Raw genomic sequence first — 12,701 nt, 5'->3', positions numbered from 1 at the left:
GAATCGACACTCACCACCTCTTCGTCGATTTCAAAGCTGCTTTCGACAGCACGAAAAGGAGCTGCCTTTATGCCGCGATGTCTGAATTTGGTATCCCAGCTGTGGAAACTGACGTTAGGCAATACCGAAAGCTCCGACAGAATCGGGAAGGACCTCTCCGAGCCGTTCGATACCAAACGAGGTTTCAGACAAGGCGACTCCCTGACGTACGACTTCTTCAATCTGCTTCTGGAGAAAATAATTCGAGCTGCAGAACTAAATATAGAAGATAGCATTTTCTACAAGAGTATACAGCTGCTGGCGTATGATATCATCGGCCTCAACAATCGCGCCGTTAGTTCTGCTTTCTCCAGACTGCACAATGAAGCAAAGCAGATGAGTCTGGCAGTGAACGAGGGCAAGACGAAATATCTCCTGTCACCAAACAAACAGTCGTCGCACTCGCGACTTGGCTCTCACGTCACTTTTGATAGTCATAACTTTGAAGTCGTAGATAACTTCGTCTATATTGAAACCAGCGTAAACACCGCCAACAATGTCAGCCTGGAAATTCAACGTAGGATAACTCTTGCCAACAGATGCTACTTCGTACTGAGTGGGCAATTGAGAAGCAAAGTCCTCTCTCAACGAACAAAAACCAAACACTATAAGTCATTCATAATTCCCATCCCGTCCTGCAACCGATGAGTCGAGAGTTTTCGATAGAAAAGTTCTGGTTTATGGTCCTTTGAGCGAATATCGCATTCGGTGGAACGATGAGCTGTATGAGATATATAACGACATTGACATAGTTCAGCGAATTAAAAGACAGCGGCTACGCTCTGAAAGTATTCGACGCTGTACCCGCCGGGGGAAGCAGAGGAAGGGACCAGGTGGAGAAGGATCTGGCTACGCTTGGAATATCCAATTGGCGCCACGTAGCGAACAGAAGAAACGACTGGCGCGCTTTCGTTAACTCGGCTATAATCGCGTAAGCGGTGTCTACGCCAATTAACAAGAAGAAAAAGAATAAAAAAAAATTAAATATTTCGTGATATTTCGTACTTTTCTCGTTACTGCTAACATTTTATACATAAAATGCGTTACAAAAAACCCAAATGAGTTCCGAGAAGAAACATTTAATTACAAGAACCTCGAAAGCTTATTACGCTGAAAAAGCCAATATGCGAATATATATGTGTATATTTGTATGTACATAGATATATGTATATAAGTGCCTAGGAAACGATAGGAAATTGGATAAATGTTACGATATCTGAAATTTCCTTTTTCATCTAATACACACCCACACACACACAAAGTATGCATTACAATGATTACCGCACGACTGCGAGTTATTTATGCCAGTGGTAATTAGCTGAAATTTCCGCGTTAACTTGTATTTTTAGGCCAGACACAACCGAATATGGCAGCCGGCTTTTCCACACGCTCTCACTGCACTGGGGAATCACTCTCATTGATTGGCTGCATTGATACCCACATGTCGTGTATTGTATGTACATATATTTGCGAGGCGTCGTGCGTCATTTCAGTTGATATTGATATGCAAGTCGCACACACAGAGCTACACCCATACATTCATGAGTATGCACGTCATAAGCCGGTTAACACGCTCTCAAACACGCACACTTCCACACACACATACATACATCATAATAAGCGTCTTCGCCGGCAGCGCGCCCGCCACCCCGCTTTCGATGTGGCAATGCCAGGCCGCTAATCTCGACTTGTTTTGAGTGCAAATATTTTGCGCTCTTCGCGCTACAAATAAGCGCTGATTTTGCACAGACGCTTGATCGAGCTGAGTGGCAGATTAAGTGCTTAGCGGCTCATGCAGACCCGGTTTTGTTTACGAGACGCTCGAACTTGAAAGCCCCCCCTCCCCGTGCGGATAGAAGTAAATTTTGCCGGTTTTTCCCTTATTTCTGTTTACATTTGCTTGGCTCAGCCAATTAGTATGCATGCTCGTAGTTTGGCTCACACACACACACCCTCGCATGCATTTGCGCTGAGTAGCTGTGCGCTTGGCGTGATTACTGCTGTTTATTCGTCGTGCTCTCACTTCGCGCACAGGTATTGTATTTGTCATCATTTGTCATAAAAATCTGGCTGTTGTTTGGCTAATTTTATTTGTTTTCCACTTTTGCTTTATTTGTTTTATTTGCAGTGTGCCGCTGCCAGCGGACTGAGCTTAGCTCTAAGCGAAGACGCGCTTGGTTGGTCAGTTGCCGCGCAACACTTTTCGTCGAAGGTAGTCGAGCCAAAGCGAACGGCTGCTGCATTGTAGCGTGAATTTACATACAAATTTGCTTTGGAGGAAGTAAAGAGACGATTTCATAAAAACACAAATTTGTGTGACCTTTTTGTGCGTTCATCATAATTTTTTACTGCCGTTGACTTTGTTAGTTGTCTATTTCTAATTTGACGGGTGTTTTGTGTTCAGCGACATGAAGCGATTGTTTTTGTTGGCCCTGTGCGCGGCCGTGTTGAACTTGAACGCATTGGTGCAAGGCGAGGGGCAGGGGTAAGTGCATATACATATGTACAGTAAATTAGATTAAAAATATGATGATATGGTATATATCTGCATTGATTTAAATACTAAGTGTTTTAAAAAACGTTAGCATTTTTTTATTTATAAAATGGTTACGTATTGGTTACAAAATAGCTATAAAATGGTTATATATTGGCTATAACAGACAGCGGGAGCTGACAGTTTTATGCCACATACATATATGAAATATAATGTAGTGAATCGCAAACAATAAAAAAAAATCAATTTAGGTTTTGCATTTTAGGTGACTATATAAAATATTGTATCCATTTGTGAGTTTCAAAAATTGGAAAAATACAATTTTTAATTTTTGATTTATGTAAGCAATTTTTAAAGCTCAGAAAATCGTTCTATAGCTATGATCACCGGTTTTCAATCAAATATGCTACATCCCTATGACAGAGTTGGAAAATCAGAGCATCTTGGAAGAATAATTCAATAATTGGAGTGAAGAGCAAGGAAACTGTTAATAATCTGATAATATTTCCAATAAGTTCTCAAAGTAGGTCTTAAGTTCTTCAAATAACCAAACAACTGTTCTTCCAAAAGATTCTCATCTACTATATCATATTTTTCAAACGGATCTCACCTACGATTTAACACTAGCTTGCTTGATTAAATCATATTATTTAACAGTAAATAAACCATGTTGCATTGATTCAGAAGGCCTGAGGATCAGTTGATCAAAAGTTTATCAAATTAGAATCCCTATCTTGTTACGTTACCGGAACGGATCCGGATTTCTATCTGGCCAAGGACTGTCAACTCAGCAGAATTCTGCCACTACACTACAATCACAATTCACAAGGCTAAACCATCTCAGCCCGACACTCTGATCAACCATGAAGGTTGTCGTTCATTTGGTCGTATTTGAAAACCCTAGTGTGGCAATTTGATAACTCACAATTTTATCGGAAAGTTTGATATTTTTGATGTTACCCACACTTAGAACGCTTTGACATACGAGCATTATTTGTGTTGCATAAAGTAAGTTAAAATATTCAACTGCGCCAAAAAAATGGAATTAAATCGCGAACATCTTCGGGCGTTTATTTTATAAAACTTTCGACCTGGATTATCACAACTACAGACCACACAAACGTTCCATTAAATTTTGTGTGCAGAATCAAATTTCTGGTGTCAAAACGTTCAAAATGTTTGTAAAAATCTTGGGTGACGGAAAGGGTCGAGAACGTATTGAGGAGCCACGTCCAGGACGGCCCTTAACCTCTACTGATGATCAACACCTGACGTTGATTCTCGAATCTATGCTTACGACCCAGAAGTGACGATCAATCGACCGAATATCGCGGCAAAAATTAACCAAAGCCAAAAAATCACGTCAAGCAGGTCAAAACTTAAGGCTATGTTGTCAGTTTTCTTCGATTATCGAGATGTGGTGCACTCCGAACTCCTTCCGATCGGCCAAACTGTCAACGACGAATATTATTTTATCGTTACGCGTCCTTTACGCGAAGCTATTTTTAAAAAGAGGCCGGAACTATGGCCGACAACTCTTAGTTTTTGCACCACAAGAATGCACCGTCGCGTACTACATTGATTCTTGGTGAGTCTTTCACCAAATTTTCAACCAATATCGTGCCGCAACCAGCGTATTCATTTGATTTAGCTCCGCATGACTTCAGGATAGTCAGCTAACTCAAGTGACCGCTACGGGGAAACTGTTCACTGTTTTTCGAGCTCGAAAATCATTACGTTTCAACTGAGGCACTAATTATAAACTTTCACTTTATTATAAAAACATATTGCTAATTAGCGTTATACTTAGAACTCGTCACCTGCTTCAAAAGTGTTCGGAAATAAATACCCATAACTGTACCTGATTCATCCAAGCATCGTTAAATAAAGAGGCGAAACATGTTACTTTGAAATGTTTGTTAAAATTAGAAAATAAAAGTGGCATAACTGTTAATAGTGGTAGTTTTTGTTTTCATTATTTCCAAGATTTATATGAAGTGCTATTTGCTCACCGATTTGCGCGCTAAACTATTCCGGGGTTTTCCCAAACATTATGAATAAATTATTTGTATTATTGTGTGTGCCGTTACGTTTCATGCTAAAACTCGCAGTCCGCGCATTGTGTGAAAAAGCATCGCTTGTCGTTTTTATTGACTTGTTAATTTGGTGTTTTTTTTCATAATTTTTTTTGCCTTTTTTTCGAAGTTTAGACACGAAATCACTTCCATTCAAGGTTGGCTAATGCAGTTATATGATATTTAGGTATGAAAAATGTGCGAGGCTATTTACATATGTATGTATATTCATATATTGTCATATATTATCGGCATGAATCCAGCTAACTTAACTTTGTATTACCAGCTTATTTTAAATATTTTTTAAGCATATTGTGTGTGATTTGCTAAAATGACATTTATCAGATATTAATTATTGTCCAATCTGGAATCGCGAATGCAACGTGAAAAGCCTCAAAGACATGTTAAGTTGTTTATTGTTGTTGTTTAAAATTTATTTATTTTATTTGCTTCTAATTTCAGTAGCTTAGTCGATTTTAATTGCAAATTTCTACTTTTATTTTCAAACGAAAAAAAATTTGCTGCAAAAAGTTGGCTTTCTCGCTTAATCTGTTTAGAAAAAACAAGTTTCATCATTTAGAACTTGTCTTTTAATAGTCCCTTGATGAATATTAATTAATTAACGGGATGTTTTTCTGATGTTTTTTAAGTTTTATCACTTTTATTTTATATTGTAATGAACAACACTGACACGTGTTTTATAATCTTGGTACAAGTTCTTTAATTAGGCTTAATGATTCTACACTTAGAAAAAATATTTGATAATTTATTACAGCAGCAGACGCAGACTAAATACACTAAATTTCAAAATTTACTGGAATTGGTGATACATAAAATGAAAATATTATCAAGAAATCAGAAAGTAGTTTAATTCAATAAAATATGCGAATACCGGCAGAGATAAGAAGTTCTAAATACTGAAGTTCTTAAGTTGAAGTACAGAAAACTATTTTCCGAGAAGACATATTTCATAATAAACCATCCATATTTTAATTGGTTAACTGCCATCAAGGCTTAGAAGACAGATAGTATTAACAAAGAACTACTGGAAATTATCCTTACCCGATGTTATTTTTCTCGAAAACCATCTCTAATCTAATTACCACTTAGCTTTTATGGTAGCGACTCAACTCTACAGCTTATTCGTATACCAAATATCCATACTATCAAAAATAAACCTTTTGCATACGTGAACTTAAAGATCAGGACGGTAAGCAGCCCGTCCGATCTGACCGATCTTTCTTGGTCTTCCCTACGAGCAGCCTGGCACTCCACTAAGTAAATGAGAATTGGACCGCGACCTAGGGTATATTGTGCCTCGCTAAATCCAGAGGAGCACATTCACTAACTGGTGAAAGGCAGTAAAGTTCTGACTCTATGCTCTTTTACCCACTTAAGAAAAGGACAATAAAACATTGTTGGCCACATACTAAAGGACAATCGTCCGGCCGATCAACGTGTGTAGTGAAACACAGATGTAGAAATTATAGAAAACTCCGAAATATTACAGAATGCCTTCTGATGTCTCCTACCGAACAGCTGGGTTGTTTCCCGAACCGCCCCCTAGGAGCATTAAAGGTACATAATTCGACTACGACGACGTCGATCCAACAGGACTCAGCAAACTTCAGACATGCATTGGCCACCATTATCGCCTTCAACAACTCCATCTTAGTGAATTGCGTACTTAAAGTTAAAATACTACCCAGAACAGACGAGGAGCTCGAGTTCCAAGAAGCATTTCCGATTTTAAATCTGTTGGCGGTTACGTCACATTTTAAAAACATTAACGAAGACAACCCGTGATGAGAAAGCAAGTGGAACATCTGTGCTCGTTCGCGATGAATATCGAAGAAGTTGGAACCGCGAACTGCATGAGTTCTACGGCTGCGTGGATATATTGAAGTGCATAAAAATCCAACAAATGCGCATCGAATGGGAAGACCTTCATCCAATGGAAAGCCGAAGCGCATAGCGATCTGTATACTCTTGGGATTTTGAATTGGTGTGAGCTTGCAAAGGATAAAGGGTATTGCCGAAATCCGGCCCAGAATGACCCACTGTTATAGTTTCAAAGAAGACGAATCTCAACTAATTTTGGTTCATGAGATCACAAGCTGAGGTAGCATATTAGTGGAAAATAAGCTATAAGCTCCATATGTCTTTTAATCTCCATAATCTCTTTTAGAACAAATGCTCACAACTACTTACATCCAATATATTTTTAGAGCTTACGCCAGTTATCACAAACTACTAATTTTAGTAAGCGATTTAAATCGAAAAATACATTTCTTAATTACTGTCAAACAACCGCTGCTTCATGTATCAGGTATAGGCAAAAAGCAACAATTGCATTATTAAATAAAATGAAGCTGCAATTGTGCAGTCTAATCTCTAGTTAAGTAGCTAAAACAGCTGCTGATTGGATCAGAGCGCATAATTTGAACTCAAGCTTATCTTCTCAATAACTTTTTAATTTTTTATTTCATTACTTTTCTAACAAAGGTGACTGATAAAGTGATATTTTCGTCTTATGGGTCAACAAACAAAACAACAAACTTTCTATACCTATTTTCAAATCAATATTATTATACTCTTTATAAAATTTACGAATATATTCCATATTATATATATTCCCATGTGAAGACATTTCAAAAGAAACAAAAAAATCGTGTTCTTATCTCAATTGCAGTCACTACTCTGTGATTGGACCCGGCACCTTGCATTCGAACAACAAATATACCGTTGGCGTGGCTGTCTATCAGAATAAAGAACCAGTCACATTGAAGGTTGGCTTAGTTGGTCCAGATTTCGAGAAGATTGAGACGATCGAACTGCAACCCGATGAAGCGAAAGAAGTAGAGTTCGATGTGCCCGCTTTGCCGAAGGGCAAATACAATCTTACGGCGGAGGGCATATCGGGATTGATTTTCAAAAATACAACCGAGCTAAATTACGACAAATTCGCGGCAATCACTAAAATACAAACTGACAAGGGCAAATATAAGCCTGGCGATAAGGTGAACTTCCGTGTGCTGTTTTTGGATGAGAACTTGAAACCTGGCGCAGCGGATAAGGACGCTGCCATTTGGTTTGAGGTGAGTTTCGAAGAGGAGAGTTTTTGATAAGATTTCCGCTAAAGTCTTTTGTAAGGCCATAACTTGGGAAGGATTGTAAAGGAGATTTAAAGTTCCTCATCTTCTTACTTTTAATTTGTAGGATGGCAAACGCAACATTGTTAAGGAATTCAAAAATTTCGAGCTCAAAAATGGCGTATACACGGGGGAATTTCAAATATCCGAGTTTGCGGTGCTCGGTGGTTGGCGTTTGATTGTTAAGAATGGCGGCTCCTACAATCAAGAGGTTTACTTTGATGTGGAGAAATATGTGCTACCTAAATACGAAGTGAAAATCGAGGCTACCGAAGTCGTATCCGTACGCGATGGCGATGTCAATATTGTGGCGAAGGCCAAGTAAGTATCTCGTACTCGTGCCATTGAGTCTAAACTACGACTCACAAATATTTTCCTCAGCTACACGTATGGCAAACCTGTGGAAGGAAAAGTTACCGCTGTGGTAGGTTATGGCGATCTCTACTCCTACTCTGACGACGCGAAGATCAAGAGCGCGCCCACACTTATTAAGAGTGCCGATATGGTGAACGGTAAAGCCAAGTTGCTCGTCAATGTTAAGGATTTCAAAGACCATTTGATGAGCGATATGTACGCCACATCCATGCAAATCACCACTACTGTGGAGGAGGCGTACACGGGCGTCAAACTCAACGAGACTAAATACATAAGTGTTTACCCTTATCGTTATGACATGAGCTGTGTTTCCTACGACACATGTTACACATATTACGCGGACAAAGAGTCGGAAGTGTTAGTCCATGTTAAATTTGTCGATGGTACAGTGTTAACAGATACCAAGAATCCAATTAAGCTGGTATACAAAGAAACATTGTCGGAACGACACTTCTGGCATGGTGCACGCCATCCGGAAGACACCACAACAACTGTGCGACCCACGATCGAAGGCAAAACGCATACCTTCGAGAGTCACCTCAACGGTACTGGCTTTGCGAAATTCACCGTGAAACTGCCCAACTTGGACGAGATTGAGGACTATCAGCATTACTACGAAATAACTGCTGAGTATATCGATGAGACGCGCAAGCTATCGAACTCATATCAATATCGCGAACCCAAAAATGTGGTGCCGCAACCAGAAGAGAAAGAACCAACCGAATGGTTTAAGCTGAGCACCTATTATCCATCGAACAAATACTCGTAAGTATTGACATTTCTAGAATCGGTGGTAGAAACGATTTCAATTTTTCATTCCTTTTCTTAATTTGCCGATTACAGCTTTAATTCATCTGAAACTGTCACAATAACTGTCAATTCGAGCGAGCCCTTGCGTTATTTCGTTTATAACGTCATTGGACGTGGTAATGTTGTGGAACATCAACGAGTGGTTCTACCAGAGAATACCAAGGTCTATAATATCACGTTACCGTACACACACATATATGCGCCCTACGCGAGAGTTTTTGCTTACTATGTTGACGCAAATGGCGAGTTCCATTATTCGGAGACCTCCTTCCAAGCAGAAATGGAGCTACAAAACACGGTAAGTACATCATACGTCGCTAAGCGCGCAAAGTCTTCCAGTTGACTCTTTTTTTACAGCTTGACATTACCACACCGAGTGAGGTGAAACCTGGCGAAAATGTATCGCTGCACATTAAGACTGCACCACACTCGTTCGTCGGCCTACTGGCTGTTGATCAGAGCGTCTTGCTTCTCGCTGGTAATAACGACATCTCCGAAAGTGAATTTAGATGGCGCGTCAGTAGCTACGACACTAGCACACCATGGCAAGGTGGTTACTCGCACTACCCCGGTGAATCTACGGGTGTGGTGACACTCACTTCCGCAGATTACTTCTACAATTGGACCAAGCCAGTTCAGTGTAAGTTGCACGTTTAAAATAAACATATTTTGAGGACTACTGACAACTATATTTGACATTCTTTTTTATTGATCCCTTAGCATATCCCACACCCTTCAGTGCTCGTGGTGACGTAGTAAAGAGCTTCCACAAAGTCCATGACTCTGCTTTAACTACCACGGCTCCAGAGGCTAGCTTCGCTGGTGCTGGAGGTGCTGTTCAATATGATTCTCCCGGCTCACCACCAGCGCAGCAACCAGTAGTTCGAAAAGATTTTCGTGAAACTTGGCTGTTCAAGGATATTGAAGAGTAAGTTCCGCACACAGTGAAAATCTGAAATAAGTTTCTCAATTTTCTATCTTTCACCTACACAGCACACAAGCAGAAGAGTTCGACTGGTCTGATAAAATACCTGAAACCATTACGTCATGGGTGCTTACAGCTTTTGCCCTAAGTCCCGAAAAAGGACTTGCAGTAATGAAGGACTCCAAAAACATAAAAACATTCCAGCCATTCTTCTTGTCGCCGCGCCTTCCTTACTCCGTAAAACGAGGTATATTTTTTAAATTTTTTCTAAGCTCTCAATCTAATTAATTAATGTTTCACTCTTCAGGCGAGGTCGTCAACACACAACTCTTGATTTTCAACTACTTGGATAAGGCTTTAGACGTTGCTGTCACACTTGACAACACCGACGGCGAATATGAATTTACCGATGTCTCCAATGAGGTTATCAACGAGGCGAGCCGTGTTAAGAATGTTCGCGTAGGCGCTCAATCTTCAGCTGGTGTTTCCTTCATGATACGTCCCAAAGTCATTGGCAATATATTATTGAAATATACCGCCGTCTCCCCGATTGCCGGCGATGCCATACATAAAGCGCTGAAAGTTGTGCCTGAAGGTGTAACCGAGTATGCAAATCGTGCATACTTTGTCAATCTTAAGGATACGCCCGAGTTCAAGGAGTCTTTCGAACTGGTATTACCACAAGATCTAGTGCCCGACTCCGAACATATCGAAGTCTCTGCTATAGGCGATATTTTGGGACCCCTTTTGAATAATATGGACCACTTGGTGCGCTTACCAACTGGTTGCGCGGAGCAGACCACATCGTCATTTGTGCCAAACTTCGTTGTTTTGGAATATTTAAATGTAAGTCTGAAGGTTTAACTCAATAATATATTTTGTTCACGATTCTTGCTTTCTGCAGCAAACGAACAAACTGACGCCAGCTTTAGAATCACAAATTCAAAGTAATCTCCTCTCTGGTTACCAACACATTCTGAGCTTCCGTCTAGATGACGGTTCGTTCAGATCTTTCGCCGGTTATCGTAACACAGAGTATCCCGTCAATGGCTCCACGTGGCTAACGGCATACATTGTGCGCTCACTTAACCAAGCTAAGGAACACATAAAGGTCGACGAAAATGTCTTAAAGGAAGGATTGAAGTACTTAGTTAGCAAGCAAGCCGACAACGGAAGTTTCTTGGAGAGCAACGATTTCTTCTTTGGTTCCTACAGAAGACCTTTAACACTTACAGCTAGCGTATTACTTACACTAGTAGAAGCTGGGGTACATGTTTTTAACCTTAACATATGTAAAATCATATTTATAATATTTTTCTTAACAGGAACTCGCTAAGCCTTATGAAGCAGAAATCGAGAAGGGTTTCAAATACATTTTGGAGAATGTCGACAAAGAAGAAGATCTCCATGTTAAGGCTATCACTACATATGCGCTAAATAAGATCAATAGTCCCGCCGCAGCGCCGCAACTCGAAGAACTGCAGACACTTGCGAAGACTGAGGATGATCGCAAATGGTGGACGAACAAAAAGGAAAAGCCAAGCAAGCTCTGGTGGCGTTGGGCTTTCAGCAACGATGTAGAGATCACGTCTTATGTCTTACTCACGCTGTTCGAAACCGGCAAAACAACGGTGGACGAGGTTTTACCGATTATACGTTGGTTGGTGGCGCAGCGCAACAGTTATGGCGGCTTCTCTTCTACACAAGATACCGTACTGGGACTCCGTGCTTTGATCAAGTTCGCCGACTTCGCGGACTATGAAGCAGCCAATATGGATTTGGATGTGAGCGGCAAGGGCGATAGAGAAAAGCGAGAGACTATACACTTGACACAAGAAAACGGTTTGCTGACCCAAACCGTTGAGGTAGGCAGATAGAAAGCGAAGTAAAAAAAGGTCAAAACTGATAATTTTTTATATTTATGGTACTATTTAGCTACCACAGAAAACACTCTCGGTAGATTTGAGCGCCAAGGGCACCGGTGCCGCTCTGGTACAAGTCGCCTACCAATACAATGTGTTCGAAAAGGAGAAACTGCCGGCTTTCAAGATCGACACAGTCATCAACAAAGATTCGCCTACTTTCAAGTTGGACATGGAAGTCTGTGTGCAATATATTGGCGATGGAGAGGCTTCAAATATGGCGCTATTGGAGGTATCACTACCCTCCGGTTTCGTCACAGATGAAGAGAGCTTCAGCCAAATTGAGGCCGTTAACCGTGTCAGGGTAAGTTTTCAAATCGTTTGGTGTGATTTTGGAGCCTAATAATTTATGATATTAATTGATGTATCTTGCCAACAGCAAGTAGAGAGCAAACAAGACGGCACTTTAGTTGTGGTATACTTCGAGAGCCTGGCTAAGAATGAAGTATCGTGCGTGCCGATTGAGGCATTGAAACAACATGCTGTTGCGAACCAAAAACCAAGTCCAGTTGTATTGTACGACTACTATGACACAACACAGAAAGTCACTGAGTACTATACCCTGTCTTCGAAACTTTGTGATATTTGTGAGGATGACGAGGAGTGCAAGAAGATGTGCGCCACAACGGCGTAGAGTAATTGTATTGTACATATTATATATAACGGCTTTTTAATATTTTCCAAAATTTTATTGATAAATAAAAATGTAAATAGTTTAAAAAATAAATTCTGCTATACGAATAATATTTTACTTCAGGGGATTGAAATTTTGGCGGATGATTCGCTACATGACTTTTGAGGTCTACAGACGTCATTTATGTAGCTGAACCAAAGGCGGTGCTGTGATCTAGAGCTCCTTCTGAAGTTTGGTATCCAATTATAGGGTAGTCAAAAAAGTCTTTTCGTATT

The 12,701-nt window shown here is 40.2% G+C and overlaps 2 protein-coding genes across 2 annotated transcripts in view; one reads left to right on the top strand and one right to left on the bottom strand.

The window, feature by feature from the left end:
• Positions 1–12,701, bottom strand: part of LOC108972600 (interference hedgehog) — a gene marked incomplete at its 3' end in the record, with an annotated part of 228,030 nt that overhangs the window by 151,979 nt on the left and 63,350 nt on the right.
• On the top strand, positions 2,215–12,497 carry LOC108972596 (murinoglobulin-2-like). The gene is made up of 13 exons (XM_018939232.1): positions 2,215–2,524; positions 7,301–7,706; positions 7,828–8,081; positions 8,142–8,900; positions 8,979–9,243; positions 9,303–9,585; positions 9,666–9,873; positions 9,939–10,117; positions 10,178–10,716; positions 10,775–11,137; positions 11,196–11,735; positions 11,806–12,096; positions 12,172–12,497. The coding sequence occupies exons 1-13, from the start codon at positions 2,448–2,450 to the stop codon at positions 12,424–12,426; spliced, it is 4,419 nt and encodes a 1,472-aa protein (XP_018794777.1). The 5' UTR covers positions 2,215–2,447; the 3' UTR covers positions 12,427–12,497.

The sequence above is a fragment of the Bactrocera latifrons genome, unplaced genomic scaffold (assembly GCF_001853355.1).
Source record: "Bactrocera latifrons isolate USDA-ARS-PBARC rearing strain unplaced genomic scaffold, ASM185335v1 scaffold_41, whole genome shotgun sequence".
In the NCBI taxonomy this organism is placed as follows: Eukaryota; Metazoa; Arthropoda; class Insecta; order Diptera; family Tephritidae; genus Bactrocera; species Bactrocera latifrons.
Note: the sequence above shows the minus strand (reverse complement) of the source record. Positions and strands in the feature narration are given on the sequence as shown.